This window comes from Lagenorhynchus albirostris, chromosome 12 (assembly GCF_949774975.1).
Source record: "Lagenorhynchus albirostris chromosome 12, mLagAlb1.1, whole genome shotgun sequence".
NCBI classification, from domain to species: domain Eukaryota; kingdom Metazoa; phylum Chordata; class Mammalia; order Artiodactyla; family Delphinidae; genus Lagenorhynchus; species Lagenorhynchus albirostris.
The window spans coordinates 47,584,061-47,602,698 of NC_083106.1; the positions used below are offsets into that span (position 1 = coordinate 47,584,061).

The 18,638-nt window shown below is 37.0% G+C and overlaps 1 protein-coding gene across 1 annotated transcript in view; it reads left to right on the forward strand.

The window, feature by feature from the left end:
- The window catches only part of REV3L (REV3 like, DNA directed polymerase zeta catalytic subunit), a 186,131-nt gene that overhangs the window by 120,724 nt on the left and 46,769 nt on the right, over nt 1-18,638 (forward strand). Inside the window, exons 17-20 of the mRNA XM_060168321.1 lie at nt 7,607-7,799; nt 8,959-9,070; nt 14,800-14,915; nt 18,097-18,215. Coding sequence (XP_060024304.1) covers nt 7,607-7,799; nt 8,959-9,070; nt 14,800-14,915; nt 18,097-18,215 — 540 coding nt within the window. The remainder of the gene's footprint in view (nt 1-7,606; nt 7,800-8,958; nt 9,071-14,799; nt 14,916-18,096; nt 18,216-18,638) is intronic.

An 18,638-nucleotide genomic window follows, 5' to 3' on the forward strand; every position in this document is an offset into this window, starting at 1 on the left:
TCTAGTTTTGGTATCAGGTTGATGGTGGCCTCGTAGAATGAGCCTGGGAATGTTCCTCCCTCTGCTATATTTTGGAAGGGTTTGAGAAGGATGGGTGTTAGCTCTTCTCTAAATGTTTGAGAGAATTTGCCTGTGAAGGTATCTGGTCCTGGGCTTTTGTTTGTTGGAAGATTTTTAATCACAGTTTCAATTTCAGTGCTTGTCATTTGTTAATATTTTCTATTTCTTCCCGGTTCAGTCTTGGAAGGTTGTGCTTTTCTACGAATTTGTCCATTTCTTCCAGGTTGTCCATTTTATTGGCCTATAGTTTCTTGTAGAAGTCTCTCATGATCCTTTGTACTTCTGCAGTGTAATTTGTTACCTCTCCTTTTTCATTTCTAATTCTATTGATCTGAGTCTTCTCGCTTTTTTTCTGGATGAGTCTGGCTAATGGTTTATCAACTTTGTTTATCTTCTCAAAGAACCAGCTTTTAGTTTTATTGATCTTTGCTGTTGTTTCCTTCATTTCTTTTTCATTTATTTCTTATTTCTGATCTAATCTTTATGATTTCTTTCCTTCTGCTAACTTTGGGGTTTTTTTGTTCTTCTTTCCCTAATTCCTCTAGGTGTAAGTTTAGATTGTTTATTTGAGATTTTTCTTGTTTCTTGAGGTAGCATTGTATGCTATAAACTTCCCTCTTAGAACTGCTTTTACTTCATCCCATAGGTTTTGGTTCGTTGTGCTTTCATTGTCATTTGTTTCTAGGTATTTTTTGATTTCTTCAGTGATCTCTTGGTTAATTAGTAGTGTATTGTTTAGCCTCCATGTGTTTGTATTTTTTTTACAGTTTTTTTCCTGTAACTGATATCTAGTCTCATAGCGTTGTGGTCAGAAAAGATACTTGATACAATTTCAGTTTTCTTAAATTTACCTAGGCTTGATTTGTGACCCAAGATATGGTCTATCCTGGAGAATGGTCAATGAGCACTTGATAAGAAAGTGTATTCTGTTGTTTTTGGTTGGAATGTCCTATAAATATCAGTTAAGTCCATCTTAATGTGTCATTTAAAACTTGTGTTTCCTCATTCATTGTCATTTTGGATGATCTGTCCGTTGGTGAAAGTGGGGTGTTAAAGTCCCCTACTATTTCGGTGTTACTGTCAATTTCCCCTTTTATGGCTGTTAGCATTGCCGTGTGTACTGAGGTGCTCCTATGTTGGGTGCATAAATATTTACAATTGTTATATCTTCTTCTTGTATTGATCCCTTGATCATTACATAGTGTCCTTCTTTGTCTCTTGTAGTAGTCTTTATTTTAAAGTCTATTTTGTCTGATATGAGAATTGCTACTCCAGCTTTCTTTTGATTTCCACTTGCATGGAATATCTTTTTCCGTCCCCTCACTTTCAGTCTGTATTTGTCCCTAGGTCTGAATTGGGTCTCTTGTAGACAGCATATGTACGGGTCTTGTTTCTGTATCCAGTCAGACAGTCTATGTCTTTTGGTTGTAGCATTTAATTCATTTACATTTAAGGTGATTATTGATATTTATGTTCCTATTACCATTTTCTTAATTGTTTTGGGTTTGTTTTTGCAGGTCTTTTCCTTGTCTTGTATTTCCTGCCCAGAGAAGTTCCTTTAGCATTTGCTGTAAAGCTGGTTTGGTGGTGAATTCTCTTAACTTTTGCTTTATCTTTAAAGGTTTTAATTTCTCCATTGAATCTGAATGGGATCCTTGCTGGGTAGAGTAACCTTGGTTGTAGGTTTTTCCCTTTCATCACTTTAAATATGTCCTGCTACTGCCTTCTGGCTTGCAGTGTTTCTGCTGAAAAATCAGCTGTTAACCTTATGGGGATTCCCTTGTATGTTATTTGTTGCTTTTCTCTTGCTGCTTTTAATATGTTTTCTTTGTATTTAATTTTTGAGAGTTTGATTAATATGTGTCTTGGCGTGTTTCTCTTTGGGTTTATCCTGTATGGGACTCTCTGTGCTTCCTGGACTTGACTATTTCGTTTCCCATGTTAGGGAAGTTTTCGACTATAATCTCTTCAAATATTTTCTCAGTCTCTTCCTTTTTCTCTTCTTCTGGGACCCCTATAATTCGAATGTTGGTGCATTTGATTTTGTCCCAGAGGTCTCTGAGATTGTCCTCAATTCTTTTCATCGTTTTTTCTTTATTCTGCTCTGCAGTAGTTATTTCCACTATTTTATCTTTCAGGTCACTTATCTGTTCTTCTGCCTCAGTTATTCTGCTGTTGATTCCTTTTACAGTATTTTTAATTTCAGTAACTGTGTTGCTCATCAGTTTTTGTTTGCTCTTTAGTTCTTCTAGGTCCTTTTTAAATGTTTCTTGTATTTTCTCCATTCTGTTTCTGAGATTTTGGATCATCTTTACTATCATTACTCTGAATTCTTTTTCAGGTAGGTTGCCTATTTCGTCTTCATTTATTTGGTCTTGTGGGTTTTACCTTGCTCCTTCGTCTGTAATGTATTTTTTTGTAGGGTTTTTTTTTTTTGATGGGTGGTACTGTATTTCTGTCTCACTGGTTGTTTGACCTGAGACGTCCAGCAGTGGAGTTTGCAGGCAGTTAGATAGAGTTGGGTTTTGGTGCTGAGATGAGGACCTACGGGAGGCCTCACTCCGATTGATATTCCCTGGGGTCTGAGGTTCTCTGTTAGTCCAGCAGTTTGGACTGGGAGTTCCCACCACAGGAACTCGGGCCCAACCTCCAGCCTGGGAACCAAGATCTCGCAAGCTTCATGGCACGGTTAAAAAAAAAGAGAGAGAGCGAGAGAAAAAGGAGCAGTACAATATCAAAGAATAAAAAAATAAAATTAGAAAGATAGAAAATACGTTAGGAAAAATAAAACTATAATTGAAAGAACTGCAACAAGGTAAAATAAAACCACAACAGAAAAAAGAAAGGGTGGGGGGAACAAGCCAAAAGGAGAGAACGATAACAAAGTATAAAGAATAAAATAAAATTAGAAAAATAAAAGATTTATTAGGAAAAATCAAAATATTAAAGAATCAACAACATTGAATCAACAAAGCAAAAGAAAACCCCAATCTAAAAGAGGAAAAAAGAAAAGAAAAAAAAAAGCCTTGGCTATGGGGGTGGAGTTTAGGTGGGGGGTGTAACTTAGGCAGAGGCAGGGTTTAGGGTGGGGCAGGACCTAGGTGGTTGGTGGGGGGGGGTGTGTGTTCAAGTGTGGGGCAGGGCCTCTCAGGGGGGGAGAGGCAGCACGTGGAAAGGAGGGCCTCTGGAGTGTGGAGTTCCAGAGTTTGGAGGTAGGGCCCTGAGTGAGGGTGTGTGGGTGAGGTTTAGGCCCAGGTATTGTGGTGGGTCTCTGAGTGTAGAGGTGGGGCCCTGGGTGGGGGTGTAGGGGCGGGGCTTGGGCTCCGCTTTGCAGGAGGGAGGCTTGGAGGGCACAGGAGCCCAACAGGCTCCCTGGTGCCTAAGTAGACAGGGAAAGCGCTGGCCCTGATCCCTTCCATTTCCTCGCACCACTCCCGCACCATCTCCCCCAGAGTATCCCCCATCACCGCTGGACCCCTAACCATGGGTGGGTCCCACTGGGTGTAGGAACTCCTGCCGTCCCCGAGCCACCCCTCAGCCGGTCCCAGAGGTCCAGCCTTTACTTTTGCTCCCCCTTTCCTCCCTCCCATTCCTTCTGGACCCGCATAGCTAGAGGGCACCTAGGTGGGCAGAGGATCAGGCCTGGGATCTCATCAGGTTCCTGGGGGTCCACGTGGGCAGGGGACGCCTGGCCATGCTCCCTTTTGATCCTCTGCCCTTCCAGTGGTCCCCCAATTTCCCGCTTCGGTCGTGGGATCCCTTCCCCTCCCCAGCCGCCCCTCAGGGGCAGCAGTCCTGGGCCACCTCCAGTTCTCCTCCCCCTTCACTCCCCCCATGCCCCACGTCCTACCCAGTCGGTGGGGGTTCCTCCCATCCCCTAGGTGTCTATAGTACCCCACTGGTGTCTGGTAGGTGCCCTAGCTTTGAGGAGATGTAAATCCACATTCTCCTATTATGCCATCTTGACTCTGCCCCCCTTGTCCCTTTCTTACCCATGTCTTTACTGATAACACTTAGTACATCTCTCTCTCCATCTCTTCATTCCATATGTTGGCTTAGAAAAAAATGCCCCTAAGAACACTAATGCATTTTATGTCGAGGAATAAAAAGGCAAAATTTGAGTGTGCAGTTTGGCCTGGTATATGAATAAGTCAACCTCCAAGACTCTTTTTGACCTGAAATTGTCTTCAGTCTTCTCCATAGTCTTTCCACGTGTTCACTGTTTCCTAATTAAAGTGGGTTTTTTTTTTGTTTTGTTTGGGTTTGGAGAGAGGTTTTCCATTTCACATTTTTGTACATGCTTATCATTTAAAAGAATAAATCCTGAAGAGTATATATTTAAAAGTAAAAGTTCTTTTCATTAGCTCCCCATTTTACTTGGTTTAATTTTTTTTTAATATTACTTGTTTTTTAAAAAAATAGAAACAGCAATATATATTTCTTAAGGAAAGTGGTGGATTTTTGGAAATTTGTTTTATTGTTCCATATGCCTTATACATGCATAATTAATGTTCTTATATTTTAAAAAGTACTTAATAACAAAGTTACTAATGAATGCATGGTAAAAAATTTAACATCATGACAAAAAGATTACCACAATGTTCATTGCAGCTCTATTTACAATAGCCAGGACATGGAAGCAATGTAAGTGTCTATCAACAGATGAATGGATAAAGAAGATGTGGCACATATATACAATGGAATATTACTCAGCCATATAAAGAAACAAAATTGAGTTATTTGTAGTGAGGTGGATGGACCTAGAGTCTGTCATACACAGTGAAGTAAGTCAGAAAGAGAAAAACAAATACCGTATGCTCACACATATATATGGAATCTAAAAAGGAAAAAACTGTCCTGAAGAACCTAGGGGCAGGACAGGAATAAAGACGCAGACATAGAGAATGGACTTGAGGACATGGGGCGGGGGAAGGGTAAGCTGGGACGAAGTGAGAGAGTGGCATGGACATATATACACTACCAAACGTAAAATAGATAGCTAGTGGGAAGCAGCTGCATAGCACAGGGAGATCAGCTTGGTGCTTTGTGACCACCTAGAGGGGTGGGATAGGGAGGATGGGAGGGAGACACAAGAGGGAGGAGATATGGGGATATATGTATATGTATAGCTGATTCACTTTGTTATAAAGCAGAAACTAACACACCATTGTAAAGCAATTATACTACAATAAAGATGTTATAAAAAAAAAGACAAAAAGATTTCCATTGAAAAGTAAGCTTCTCTCCCACCTGACTAAGCAGTCCACTTCCCCAAAAGCAATAAACAGTTTTATATTTTTTGTTTCTTTGCAGAGATTTTCTATGCATGTACTTAACATTTTTAACGTACATGGAAGCATACTACACTCATTCCATTTATCCGTGTATTATGGTGGTCTTTTCATTTTAGGACACGTAGATCTGGCTCATTCTTTTGAAAATTTTAAAGGCTACAGAGTTTTCCATTCTGTAGTTTTTATGGAAGCCACATAATTTATGTAACCAGTTCCCAACTGATAGACATTTAGGTTTTTAGTCTTTTTAACTTATAAAAAACTGAAAATATTATCATCTTTAGTGAACATCTTTGTGCATATATTTAGGCTACATATATGAATATATCTACAGGCTTATTCTCAAGAGTATAAATGCTAGATCAAAGGATATGTTTTTTTTTCTAATTGAAATATAGTTGATTTACAACATTATATTAGTTTCAGGTGTACAACATAGTGATTCAATTTTTTTTTTTTTTTTTTTTGCGGGCCCAGCCACTCCGTGGCATGTGTGATCTTCCCGGACCGGGGCACAAACCTATGTCCCCTGCATCGCCAGGCGGACTCTCAACCACTGTGCCACGAGGGAAGCCCAGCAATGCTTTTTAAACAACAGTATCTCTACGATTGTCTTAATCTTTTACTTGCCTCTGCAGATAACACTAATGCTTCATCAGTTCTAATGTAATGGACATAAGACATATCCAACACCTAAATTTCAAGAGCAAAGGAAAAAGTAATGAACTTCTGATGAAACCCAAGTGAAGAAAATACCCAAAACCTATGGGAAAGTTATGTAGAATGCAAACTCCTCTTACAGATAAGGTTATGCCATAATTTTGCAGCTGAAATGTTCAGGATCTTAATCTATTTTTGCGAAATAAAAGTGAAGTTGAGGGCTTCCCTGGTGGCGCAGTGGTTGAGAGTCCGCCTGGGGATGCAGGGAACACGGGTTCGTGCCCCGGTCCGGGAAGATCCCACATGCTGCGGAGCAGCTGGGCCCGTGAGCCATGACCGCTGAGCCTGCGCACCCGGAGCCTGTGCTCCACAACGGGAGAGGCCACAACAGTGAGAGGCCCGCGTACCGCAAAAAAAAAAAAAACAAAAAAAAAAGTTATTATAAAATAATGGCTGTATTTCCCTGTACTATACAAAATATCCTTGTTGCTTATTTATTTTATACATAGTGTTTTTTATCTCTTAATCCCCTGTCTGTATCTTGACCGTCTCCCCTTTTCTCTTCCCACTGGTAACCCCTAATTTGTTCTGTCCTTTTAAAATTTTGGTAGATATTTCTAAGTTGTCCTCCAAAGATATCTACCAAATTCTACTCCCATCACTAAGGAGAGCCTTGCATTTACATTTCTTCAACAGATGGCATGCAAGATAAATACAAAATATAAATCCTTTATTAAATTTATATGATCTGAGTAATTACCAGTAGTCTACTAATTTTTCATTGCCAGGTATATGTGTATTACTGGTACAATGATGGCTATAATTCTAGCTGTAATCATTAATCATCCAACATATATCTTGTTTTTCTTACCCAGAGTTTATTCTTACTCTGTCTTAGAAAGATAACAAAGGATTACAGTTAAGAAGAGTTTTTATTAGCATAGGAAAATAAGTGTAAAAAGCAAAATATTACATTTTTTGCATTATATGTCAAAGAGAAAATGTGCATAGGCAAAAAGCTGGCTATTGTGTAGTTGACACCATACAATTCTTATGATTTTTTTTTTCAGGAAAAACTGTAATGAAAAATCTGCCTAGTATGTACAAAACTCTAAATTTAAGTAGCCCTCAGGATTAATAGGTAGGAGTTTCAAACTAAAAAATATCTGTCTTTTCCGTTTAAAATATAGGTAAAACTATAATTAACTGGGTAGAAAGTAAAAGGTAAAATCAACAGACTTTGGTTTGAATGTACGACCACCTGGACTAGTCATTCTTTTTCTCAAATAGAAATTGCGAAAATTCAGAGGCACTGCATGTACTCTAGACAGATAGTTTTAAGTGTGTGTTGTCATTAAGAAATTACAGCGTAAGCAGATTTTCTAAAAGAAGAACGTGAATTGATTTAAGCTAATCTTAGAAGTAAAAATCTAGTTTTAATTTGTGGAGTGTTAAATCGTGAATGTGTCCTTTATAACCATTTTATTCTGTAATTTTACACATGTATTTCCTTAGAGTCTTAGTGAAACATACTTCTTTCGGCATGTCTCAAAAAAAATGTTTAAAAGTGTGATTTTTATTTCCTTTTATAGATACAAAATCTTACTCTAATCAGTGTGGAATTACATGCTCGAACTAGACGAGACTTAGAACCAGATCCTGAATTTGACCCAATCTGTGCTCTGTTCTACTGCATCTCATCTGACACTCCACTGCTGGATACAGACAAAACAGAACTCACAGGTGTAATAGTGATTGATAAAGACAAGACAGTCTCTAGTCAAGGTATTGTTCATTTTTATTAATTTTATACCTACCTACATTAGGATGAACCTTTTAATGGCACAGTTTCTTTGCTCAAGATCTAAACCAAGCAAGCATAAGGAACTCCTCTGTAAAATGTTTGCTGAGGTGGGAGTAGGAAATGTTGTCTATAGCTTTGTCCTAAATTCATTATTCTTGAATTATTGTTAGAAGTCAGAAACAATACAATATAAAGAGCTTAATAAAATTTCCAATTAGCATATCTAATTTGATCTAAATATTATTATATAAAATACTAATTGTTAATACTGAAGTCAAATAATTGTGTAGGTTGGGTGGACAGCCTTCCTTAAATATGCATGCTGGTATTTTGCTGCTAATACAGAGTTTCTCTTTACTTTAAGGAGTTAAGTTACTACTGTAAGTTAATGGTTTATAAAAGACTTAAGATATATTCTAATTTTGTTGATATCTCTTCCTAAATACATACACTTTTGGTTCAGAGGTTCTTCATATAGGATACCATGTAAGGCAGTTTATAAAATACCAGGTGTTCCTCTGCAATTTTAAATAGTAATATGTGAATTCAGTCAATTGAGGAGGAAGTCTTAACATATAACAAAACTGTACAGGAATTTGCAGTTTAATCAGTGATGTGCTTGAGCTGGCTTGTACCAGTTCACAAGCCAATTGCTAAATTTTCATGCATTTTTTGAACTAGTTGATGTCACATTGGTAGTTTCAAATTAGCCATGGTGGGAAGTTTTCACATCTTGGATATAGACAAGAAGTACAAATCAGGGCTTTTTTTTTTTTTTTTCCTGGAGAGGTGCTTATAAGCATTCTCCAGCATACCACTGAGTAAAATATTCTCCACTAAGCAAGCCTCTTCCTGTAGGAAGAAACAAAGTAATAATATTTCTTTTTGGGTGACACGTTATCTGGGGAATTTTGTGAATGTAGACTTTTCAGGAAAATAATTGAAAATATGAAATTTGAATTTTCAGTTACATGTACTAGAAAACCTTTAAGAAAATTTTCAAGAAACTGAGCTAATTACGTATTTACTTTGGGGAATGCTGTCTCATTTTAAAGTATTTCAGGTGCATAGTCTTACTCAAAAGTAAGGGATAATATTACTTAAACAATTATATGTAATAAATATTTTGTTTATTCTTAGATATCAGATATCAGACCCCATTGCTTATTAGATCTGGGATTACAGGACTAGAAGTTACCTATGCTGCTGATGAGAAGGCACTTTTTCAAGAAATTGCACATATAATAAAGAGGTATTGTTTTGTATTTTCTGATTTTTTTTCCAGTTTTTGTTCAGAGTCCTTTTGTGCTACTTTTGATTAATATAGGTGAAAGTTAAAAATAGGAAGTGATGGGCTTCCCTGATGGTGTGGTGGTTAGGAATCCGCCTGCCAGTGCAGGGGACACAGGTTCAAGCCCTGGTCTGGGAAGATCCCACATGATGCCGTGGAGCAACTAAGCCTGTGCGCCACAACTACTGAGCCTGCGCTCTAGAACCTGCGAGCCACAACTACTAAAGCCCATGTGCCACAACTACTGAAGCCCACACACCTAGATCCTGTGCTCCGCAATGAGAAGCCACCGCAAGGAGAAGCCCATGCACTGCGACGAAGAGTAGCCTCCACTCGCCGCAACTAGAGGAAGCCCACGTGCAGCAACAAAGACCCAACTCAGCCACAAATAAATAAATAAAAAAGAAAAAAATTATTAAAAAATTTTAAAAAATAGGAAGCGAATCCCTTCTTATGGCCCTTGAAAGAAAAGTTAGCCCGGAAAGGATTTTGCCCTCATCTCCAACCACCATCACCATTTCCAGCAGATTAGGAATAAGAAAAGGAGTATTCTACTCTCAGGATTTGGGGCCAGTGAAAGAGAAATATTAGCTTAGCCTCTAGCTTTCCCAGTTGGATTTTAGCATTTTTCTATGGTGGTGAAATAATGGGTAACTGTACTAAAGTTAAATTGTATTATTCATTAAATAGTCTTCTACCTTGGGAGCCAGCCACCATTTCAGTACCTCTTTTCTTTTTCTTTTTTTTTTTTTAAGAAAATTTTTTCTGAGTTTTAAACAAATCAGTATTTCCAAAAAACTTTGGAATGTAATTTGTTCATAAATTTAGGACTATCTGGTACATACTCTTTTGTGCACATAGTTTCTTGAAAATCTCTTTTGACCATTTGATAGTTGGCTTTGATGCTTGATAGTAGAATCTTGTCAAAATTTATGAAAGAGTTTTTAACCAAAAAAATTTTAATTTAAAAATTAAACAATTAAGTGGATCTCTTTTGCATTTTCTCAAGAGTATAACTCTTAGTAGCCATTGCCCATTGCTAGATTTAGGTTTTTAAATGCCTAAAGCAGGCTGGAAAATACTCTGGATCCTGATGTATGGATAAAAGCTGTCCTTGAGCGTGTTGTTACACCCAAGCCTTTCTGTTCTGCTTTTGTAGTCGAACTTTTTCCTATAAAACTGAGACGATATCCTGCATTAAAGATCAAGGTGGGGCTTCTCTGGTGGCGCAGTGGTTGAGAGTCCACCTGCCGATGCAGGGGACACGGGTTCGTGCCCCGGTCCGGGAAGATCCCACATGCTGCAGAGCGGCTGGGCCCGTGAGCCATGGCCGCTGAGCCTGCGCGTCCGGAGCCTGTGCTCCGCAACGGGAGAGGCCACAACAGTGAGAGGCCTGCGTACTGCAAAAAAAAAAAAAAAAAAAAAGGTCAAGGTGATGTTTTACTGATTCAACATCTGATTGCATCCCAGATGGGTTAACATAAACCATTTTGAAAATCAGAAAACCAGAAAACGTTTTCAGTGAAACAATATTAGATTAAATGTCAAAGCATAAAAAAAATGATATGCTGCTACCCACCACTCTAGGGAGGAAAAAAGAGGAATGTATTTTTACTATTTATTGCACTGGTGACTGGATGGATTCCCATCCATTTGAGTCTTGCCATTGTCAGTCCTATCTTTTATCTTCTCATAGAGATATCAACATGTCAGGTACTTTTAGTACCCCCACTGCAAGCAGCTTAGCAAAAGGAACACGTAAGAGTTTTAGGCAGATACCATTTTATGGGCCAGCACATATCCAGTAATGTCCCTGGGCTTTGTATGCTTGTCTTCTCCTTGTTAGGTTTATTCCCAGCAATAGGATTACCTGTGAACATTGAGAATCTTATCAATCATTTGCAAGTGTAGTAACTTTCTTAAATGTCCATAACATGAATTATACTGGTTGTTAAGAAAAATGCAGTAAACAAAATAAAACTAACTTCTGGTTCTTATTCAAAAGATGATATGGCTATTAGAAACAGAGAAAAATGCTTAAATATCAACATTTCAATTCTGTAATGTCCTTTATATATTAGTCCAAACAGCTCCCTAAAAGATTATTTCCTTCTTATACCTCATTTGTTGAGCACCTACTCTACACAGGTTTTGCTAAGAGCGTAGGCTTGGGAGTCAGCCAGCTCTGTCTTTTTGTCTTGAGCAAGTTACTTATCTCTCTAAACTTTGGTTTCCTCATCTATAAAAGGGGTAATAGATACGAGAATTAAGTGAGATAAAGCACATAAAACTCTTAGCCTGGTCAGTACTTAAATATTAACTCTATGTGTAAGGTACAGTTCTTAAGTGCTGAATATAAGATTGAATAAGATATAGATGCATATTCTCAAAGAGTTTTATTGTCTTTATTTTTCTGTTCTTAATATTTACCTGCTCAGGTGGCAAACACATAAGATAATGCAAAGCGATATTACACAAGTAAAACCAAATTCATTATCTTCTTGTCACAAACATTTTTCTCTTTCTGTATTTCCTTGAACTATTAATTTCACATTTCCCTGGACTCCCTAACTTAAATAATTTAAGTTTTGAGTCCTACCTTTTTTTCTTCTCTAATCCATGCATTACATCCTATCCATTTAACCTCAGAATTATCTTTCAAGATCATGCCTTCTCCCCTCCCCCTCCCCATGCCCATTGCCACTCCCCTAGTTAGAGCCCCCTCACCTCTCATCTGTACAGATGTTATTGGGTTATCTAAAATATTAATTGTAAAGCAGCTTTTTTCTGCCTAAGCAAATAAAATTATTTTCTTATTTGCTGCTTTTTCTGATGCTTCATCAGAAGCACAGTTTTGTTCTTCACTACTAATCCTATCTACCCAACCTTGTTCTTTCTATAACTTTTAGAAACCTGGTAGAGTGAATAAAATTTACAAAAATTGCAGAACAAGTCACCAAGATTTTGTTATTGTTACTGAATGTTTTCACAGAAGAAATACAGAATCCTTGGAACTTTGAACTTGAAAAAGATGTTTTATGAGCTTTGAGAGTCTTGTAAAACAAAACAGCCTCTAGGTCAAAAAATAAATATAATAGATCTGAAAAATACTGAAATGGCAGTTTTTCTAAAAGAACAAAATATTAATAACTCCATTAAGAGAAGCATTAAGGGTAGCTTTCTGTTTTTTCAGTGGTAATCTCTGAGCAGTAGTAGTTTATAAAATAGGTACTTGTTAATTGAGAAAAAAATACTTTCAAAACATTATCAGAAAATAATTGTACTTAATCACTCTATTAGTCAGTTACCACAACAGAGCAAGTAGCTGATTGGAATAATAATTCTTATAATAAGTAGATGTTTCATGAATCAAAAAAATTCAGTTGAAGAAGGTGGAAGAACTATTTAAGAGTCAACAGAAGGGCTCTGTAATCATCTGGCATCTTCTTCATGTTGTACCCATGTTTAGAAATGTATGTGATAGGTACTCCAGCAATCTTCCAAAGTCCTCTCTTAAGACCAAGGTTAACTGTGACCAAATTGTAATGCCTTTTCTAAATATTCTTAGTATTAATGCAGTCAGCTGCATGGGTTCTTTCATGTGTGTATGGGAATCCTTCAAATCTCCTTTCCCTAACGATCCTTAGAGTCACTTAACACTTCTGCCCCAGTTTCTCAAATTTAGATATTACATAGTTAGCTTTATAGGGAGATGCACTTGTCATTGCAGATCATCTTTGACTGCTCTGAGAAGAGTTTAACTTTAATGGAAGAGTTGATGAAGTTGCTATCAACAAAGATGTGTTGAGATATTGGATGTTATTTTAGAAGACTAATGAGCAGGAAGGGTGTTGGGAGACTTCTCTTTTCTTGAAGCCCTAGGACTTTTCTGGACTTCCTTTTTAAGAATTAATCTACCCTTTTAACCTCTGATCTCTGAGACTGAGCCTTTGCCTCATTGTTGCATATTGTCTTGCTTGCTTTTGCTTCTCCCCACTCTCTCGTGTTATAATCCTGCTCTTTGTTCCAGAATTACCAGCCACGTGGCACTTTCTACCAAGAAAACACTTTTATAGGTCGGTGAAAAGATGCATTTGGCTGTTCTGTTAAATTAATCATTTTTATTAAATTAAGTGGTTTTCTCAGAACAGTCTTTTTTATATAGAGGAAAGCACATGGATATATGTTATCTTTTTCTCCTGACAAGTTTGAAGGCTACTTTGTAAGTCTGTAGTATAACAATGGATCACAAGCAGATCACTGGATATTGAAATTTACGTTAGGGAATGTATTTTATAGGGCCTTTAAGGAATAGGAAAAATGAAAAGAATATTATTGCAGAAGTTTGAGTCTAGTTCTTTTGACATTAGCCACTTAAGTAAGGAGACATTTTTGTGACATTCTTATTTTTATTATCTAAGTAAAAACTAATGTCATTCAATACCCATTAAAAGAAATTAGCTATGAAAGTATGATAAAATATTAGCAAACCAGTTCTAAAAATAGATCTGGTCTTCCCATGATCCATTGTTACCACAGACTTGCTGAGTAGCCATATATTGCTTACATTAGTAAACTGGGGTAATCTATAACTGTAGACATCGGTGAAACTTAATAGTGTTAAGTGATGTAATATGGACAGGCTGCACATCCCATAATTCAGAGTGACTTTATAAGCAGTTATGTAAAACCCAGCTTTATAAATTTTTGTGATCTTTCACTCTACTTTTTTGGCTTTTATGAATAATGGTACAATAATCAGAGTAATTTGGAACTTCTAATTTGATAGCATTACAGTAGTTTTCACTCTCAAAAGTTCTCCACCTAAGACTGTAATCAGTTCTTCTCTTGCCCACACAATTTTCCCATTGAAGTAAATCTTCATGCTTATTTTCCTTTGTACTATAATCAGACATTTTTTTATGGTGGTCACGGTGGAAGTCCTCAGAAGAAGCACAAAGCAGCTCCTTCTAAGGTGGATGCAGATTGTCAGTCCAGTTCTACCAGTGCAACTGTGTGACCACAGTGAGCGTATTTTTCACCTAGTTTCTGATGTTTAGCTTCCCCACATTAATCTCACCCCTATTAACATTTAATTCTTCCATTAAACTGAGTCACCTTCCTTTTAAGTTTAGAGGACGAACTTATCATTACAGAGGCCTTACTTTATGTGAGGACCAAGTCTTTACTAAGAGGGAAAAGGAAGAAATTTTCATTTTTTTCCTCAGCATTACAACTTTAAGGACAGTAGAGGGAGAGGGGTAGAGAAGTGACAACAAAATGACCTGGGGGATCATTTTCAAAATACAGTATCCACACGTGCCCTCATACTTCACCCTGCCCCTACCCACGTTATATCTCAATTATACCCTCACTCATACACTTTACTGGTAATGCCTGCCTCCCACCCCAATTTTTAGCAGCCTCTTTGCCAAGTCATATCAAGTAAATACATAATCTAAGTAAAAACTACTTTTGCTTTTACAAAAGTAGCTTTGAACTAAGAACTTAACCACCCCACCCCTTCCTCTAAAGAAATTCTATAGGCACCACTATATTACCCTTTTCCACCTGAGAAACATTATAAAATGTAGATTTTTAATTTTGTAATTTATATCATAAAGAAGTAGTTCTTCTGCTTAAAGGTTCAAACGTGTGGTCCTTGTTTAATTTTTTCATTCCTTCTTTAGGTATGATCCTGATATTCTGCTAGGATATGAGATTCAGATGCATTCCTGGGGTTACCTCTTACAGAGGGCTGCTGCACTGAGTGTTGACTTATGCCAGATGATCTCTCGGGTGCCAGGTAGGAAGCACTATGAATGTTTTATTGTTAACTACAGGGCAAATTACAAATAAAGACAAGATTATTGTTTTAGCCTGATTTTTAATACTAAATTGTGTAAGTTCTAGATATACATAACTCCATTATAAACTTTAATCATACATATATCCCATTTTTATCCAGCTTTTTTTTTTTTTTTTGGCGGTATGCGGGCCTCTCACTGTTGTGGCCTCTTCTGCTGCGGAGCACAGGCTCCAGACGCGCAGGCTCAGCGGCCATGGCTCACGGGCCCAGCCGTTACGCGGCATGTGGGATATTTCCAGACCGGTGCATGAACCCGTGTCCCATGCATCGGCAGGCAGACTCTCAACCACTGCGCCACCAGGGAAGCCCTATCCAGCATTTTAACATAAATATTTTTCTGCATTATGAGATAGTCTTTATAATCATTATGAAGCACATAACATTTCTTTGACTTGATATACCATAATTTTATTTTATTTGTCTGGTTCTATGTTTTATCCATTTGGTGAGGAAGGAGGAGATGGTAGAGGAACACTAACTGTTTTTTTTATTTGGGTGTCAGGCTAAAAAATTACATGAATTTTGAAGGCTGTTCCCCAATAGTGTGATTCTAATTGAAGAGAGGGGCAGTAATAATATTCATACCAAAATTACTTTTTAAAGCATTTTTTAAATTATGTTTTGTTTATAGTTACTGAATTTTTAATAACTTTGTTTTAAAGGCCCCCCCCCCAAGTTGGACTAGGACAAAGTAGCATATACTTTGGGAGGCATAAAGATCAAATACAAAATTAGTAAAACCAATCAAGATACCTCCTGAAAGGGGTTATGAAGTCAATAAAATATCTAAAGTGTTGGTAAATGGAAAGGGAAAAGTTGAAGTTGAAGATTCAAGGACAGTAAATATTTTGAGCTTTGCAAAAGTTTAGAAAAAAAGGCAGAGCTGCTTTTAGTTTTTCATTGCATTAATTGTTTGTAGCTTCTCTGTCCCTTGAGTGATAGGAATAGTGATATATCTCAATTTTTTCAACATTTCATTGGGCATAGGTTTCTGAACATTCAGGATAGGTAGCATAGGTGTTCAGTGCACTTATTAATTAATTAATTGTAATGACTAAGGTATATGACTTCAGAATAATGAATGAAAGCTCCTGTCCTTTTAGAACACTGCTGAAACCTTTTTTATGAGGCAACATGGTGCAGTAGAAAGGGTATGCAGTAGAAAGGCATAGTAAAGAGCACCAATGGTAAAAAGCACACATTCTGGAGAAAGACCACCTGGGTTCAAATCCTGGCCAGCAGGATTCAGACATCCAACATCGATAAGTTAAGGTTTCTTAACTTATCGATACCTCAATTTGTTCATCTGTAGAATAGGGACGTAACAGAACTTATCTCATAGTGCTATAATAAAATACTTAGAACAGTGCCTGAGAACATAGTAAACATGTGTTTGTTAAATGAAAAAATGAAAGGAAAAACACAACACTTTTTTAAACTTTTTTTAAATTGATTTACAATATTGTGTTAGTTTCATACAGTATAGCACAGGGAATTATATCCATTATCTTGTAATAACCTATAATGGAATATAATCTGCAAAAATACTGAATCACTATGGTGTACACTTGAAAAAAATCTCTTAAACATTATGTTTTTAAAATAAAGAAGAGCAGTAGGTTTGTGTACATGGTCTTTGGAGTCAGGTAACCCAGGTTTAGAATACTGGTTTTGTTACTATTTGGCCTGGGACAAGATAAAACATTTCTGAGTAGAATGTACTACAGTGCAAAATAAAAATGATACTAACATAATAAAGTGGCTGTATTAAAATAAAATAAATAATGTTAGTAAAGTTCTTAGAACATAACAGACATTCAAATATGGTAAATATATTTATTATTCTAGAGCCTCTATCAACAACATTCATGTGTACCCAGTGTTATATAGGAGAAACAAATTTTAATTTCTAATTCTAGATAAAATCATCACTTAGAAACAAGACTCAGAACTCTGTTCACTGTAAGAGGAACTCTTCATCTAGTTCTCCATATGTAGTTAATAGAATTTCACCCTGAATATGAAAATCATTAATTAATGTCAACAAATTTTCAGAGATTTTTTTTTTTTAATTTAAGGACATATTTTATTTAACTGAATATATTCAGATATTATCATTTCAACATGTGACACAAGACTCATTTCTTGGTACCCGGGCCTCTCACTGTTGTGGCCTCCCCCGTTGCGGAGCACAGGCTCCGGACGCGCAGGCCCAGCGGCCATGGCTCATGGCCCCAGCCGCTCTGCGGCATGTGGGATCTTCCCGGACCGGGGCACGAACCCGTGTCCCCTGCATCAGCAGGCGGACTCTCAACCACTGTGCCACCAGGGAAGCCCCAGAGAATTGTTTAGGTTAAAAATTCTACCATTTTTTTCCCCAAGAAATGACCAGTTTAATAATAAATATTTTTCATCCAAACACCAAAGAAATGATGTGGTGTTAGGTATTCATAAAAATAGCACCAGGGCTTCCCTGGTGGTGCAGTGGTTAAGAATCCTCCTGCCAATGCAGGGGACACGGGTTTGAGCCCTGGTCCGGGAAGATCCCACATGCCGTGGAGCAACTAAACCTGTGCGCTACAACTACTGAGCCTGTGCTCTAGAGCCCGCGAGCCACAACTACTGAGCCCATGTGCCTAGAGCCCGTGCTCTGCAGCAAGAGAAGCCACCACAATGAGAAGCCCACGTACCACAACAAAGAGTAGCCCCCACTCACCACAGCTAGAGAAAGACCGTGTGCAGCAATGAAGACCCAATGCAGCCAAAAATAAATAAATTTATTTAAAAAACAAATAGCATCAGTAATTATCATATTTAAAGAGAAAAGCATTTAATTTTTTAAAAAGTGTGTGTACATATGTGTTTTTATTGTTAAAAAATATATACAGTTTTCAGATACATTTATTTCACAAAATTCTTTTATAACTTAAAGAGGAAAGAAAAATTGTTTTGTTAGTCAAAATAATGATTTTTCTCTTAAACCTAATACAAAATAAACTATGAATTACATTTAATCTTTAATCTTCATCTTGAATTTTTATTCTCATTTTCTTTTGCATGGTTTGCTTGGAAATTTGGTTTCTGTGAGTCCTGATGCAACCTATATTCATTTCTATAGATGACAAAGTTGAGAATAGATTTGCAGCCGAAAGAGATGACTATGGGTCGGATACAATGAGTGAGATAAATATTGTTGGCCGAATTACATTAAATCTTTGGAGAATCATGAGAAATGAGGTAAGGTACTTTATCTGAAATTTGGTTTGGAAATAAGCGATTAGATCAATATATAGTGATTTTAATCATTATAGAATATTAGTATAGCTTATGCTTATTTGTGAATTATTTTTATTATACTTAAGTAGAGTTTCAAAAATAAATACTACTTTCTAAAATGCAAAGCTATAGAAGTATTTAACTTTGTTATTGATGATTTTTTTCCCCTGTTTGTGTCTAAGCACAAATAGCAGTGGCTATAAAAGTCTACAGCTATCATAAAATGTTATCTTGTATGTATGGAATGTTGTATAATTTCATCATTTTTTGCTCTTAAATCATTTTTACACTCAAGGCCAGATAAACTCAGCTTGACCTTTTTGATTTATTACAGTAAGAAAAATTTAGTCTAGATATAGGAAAGAACTTTTTGAACTAGGGATA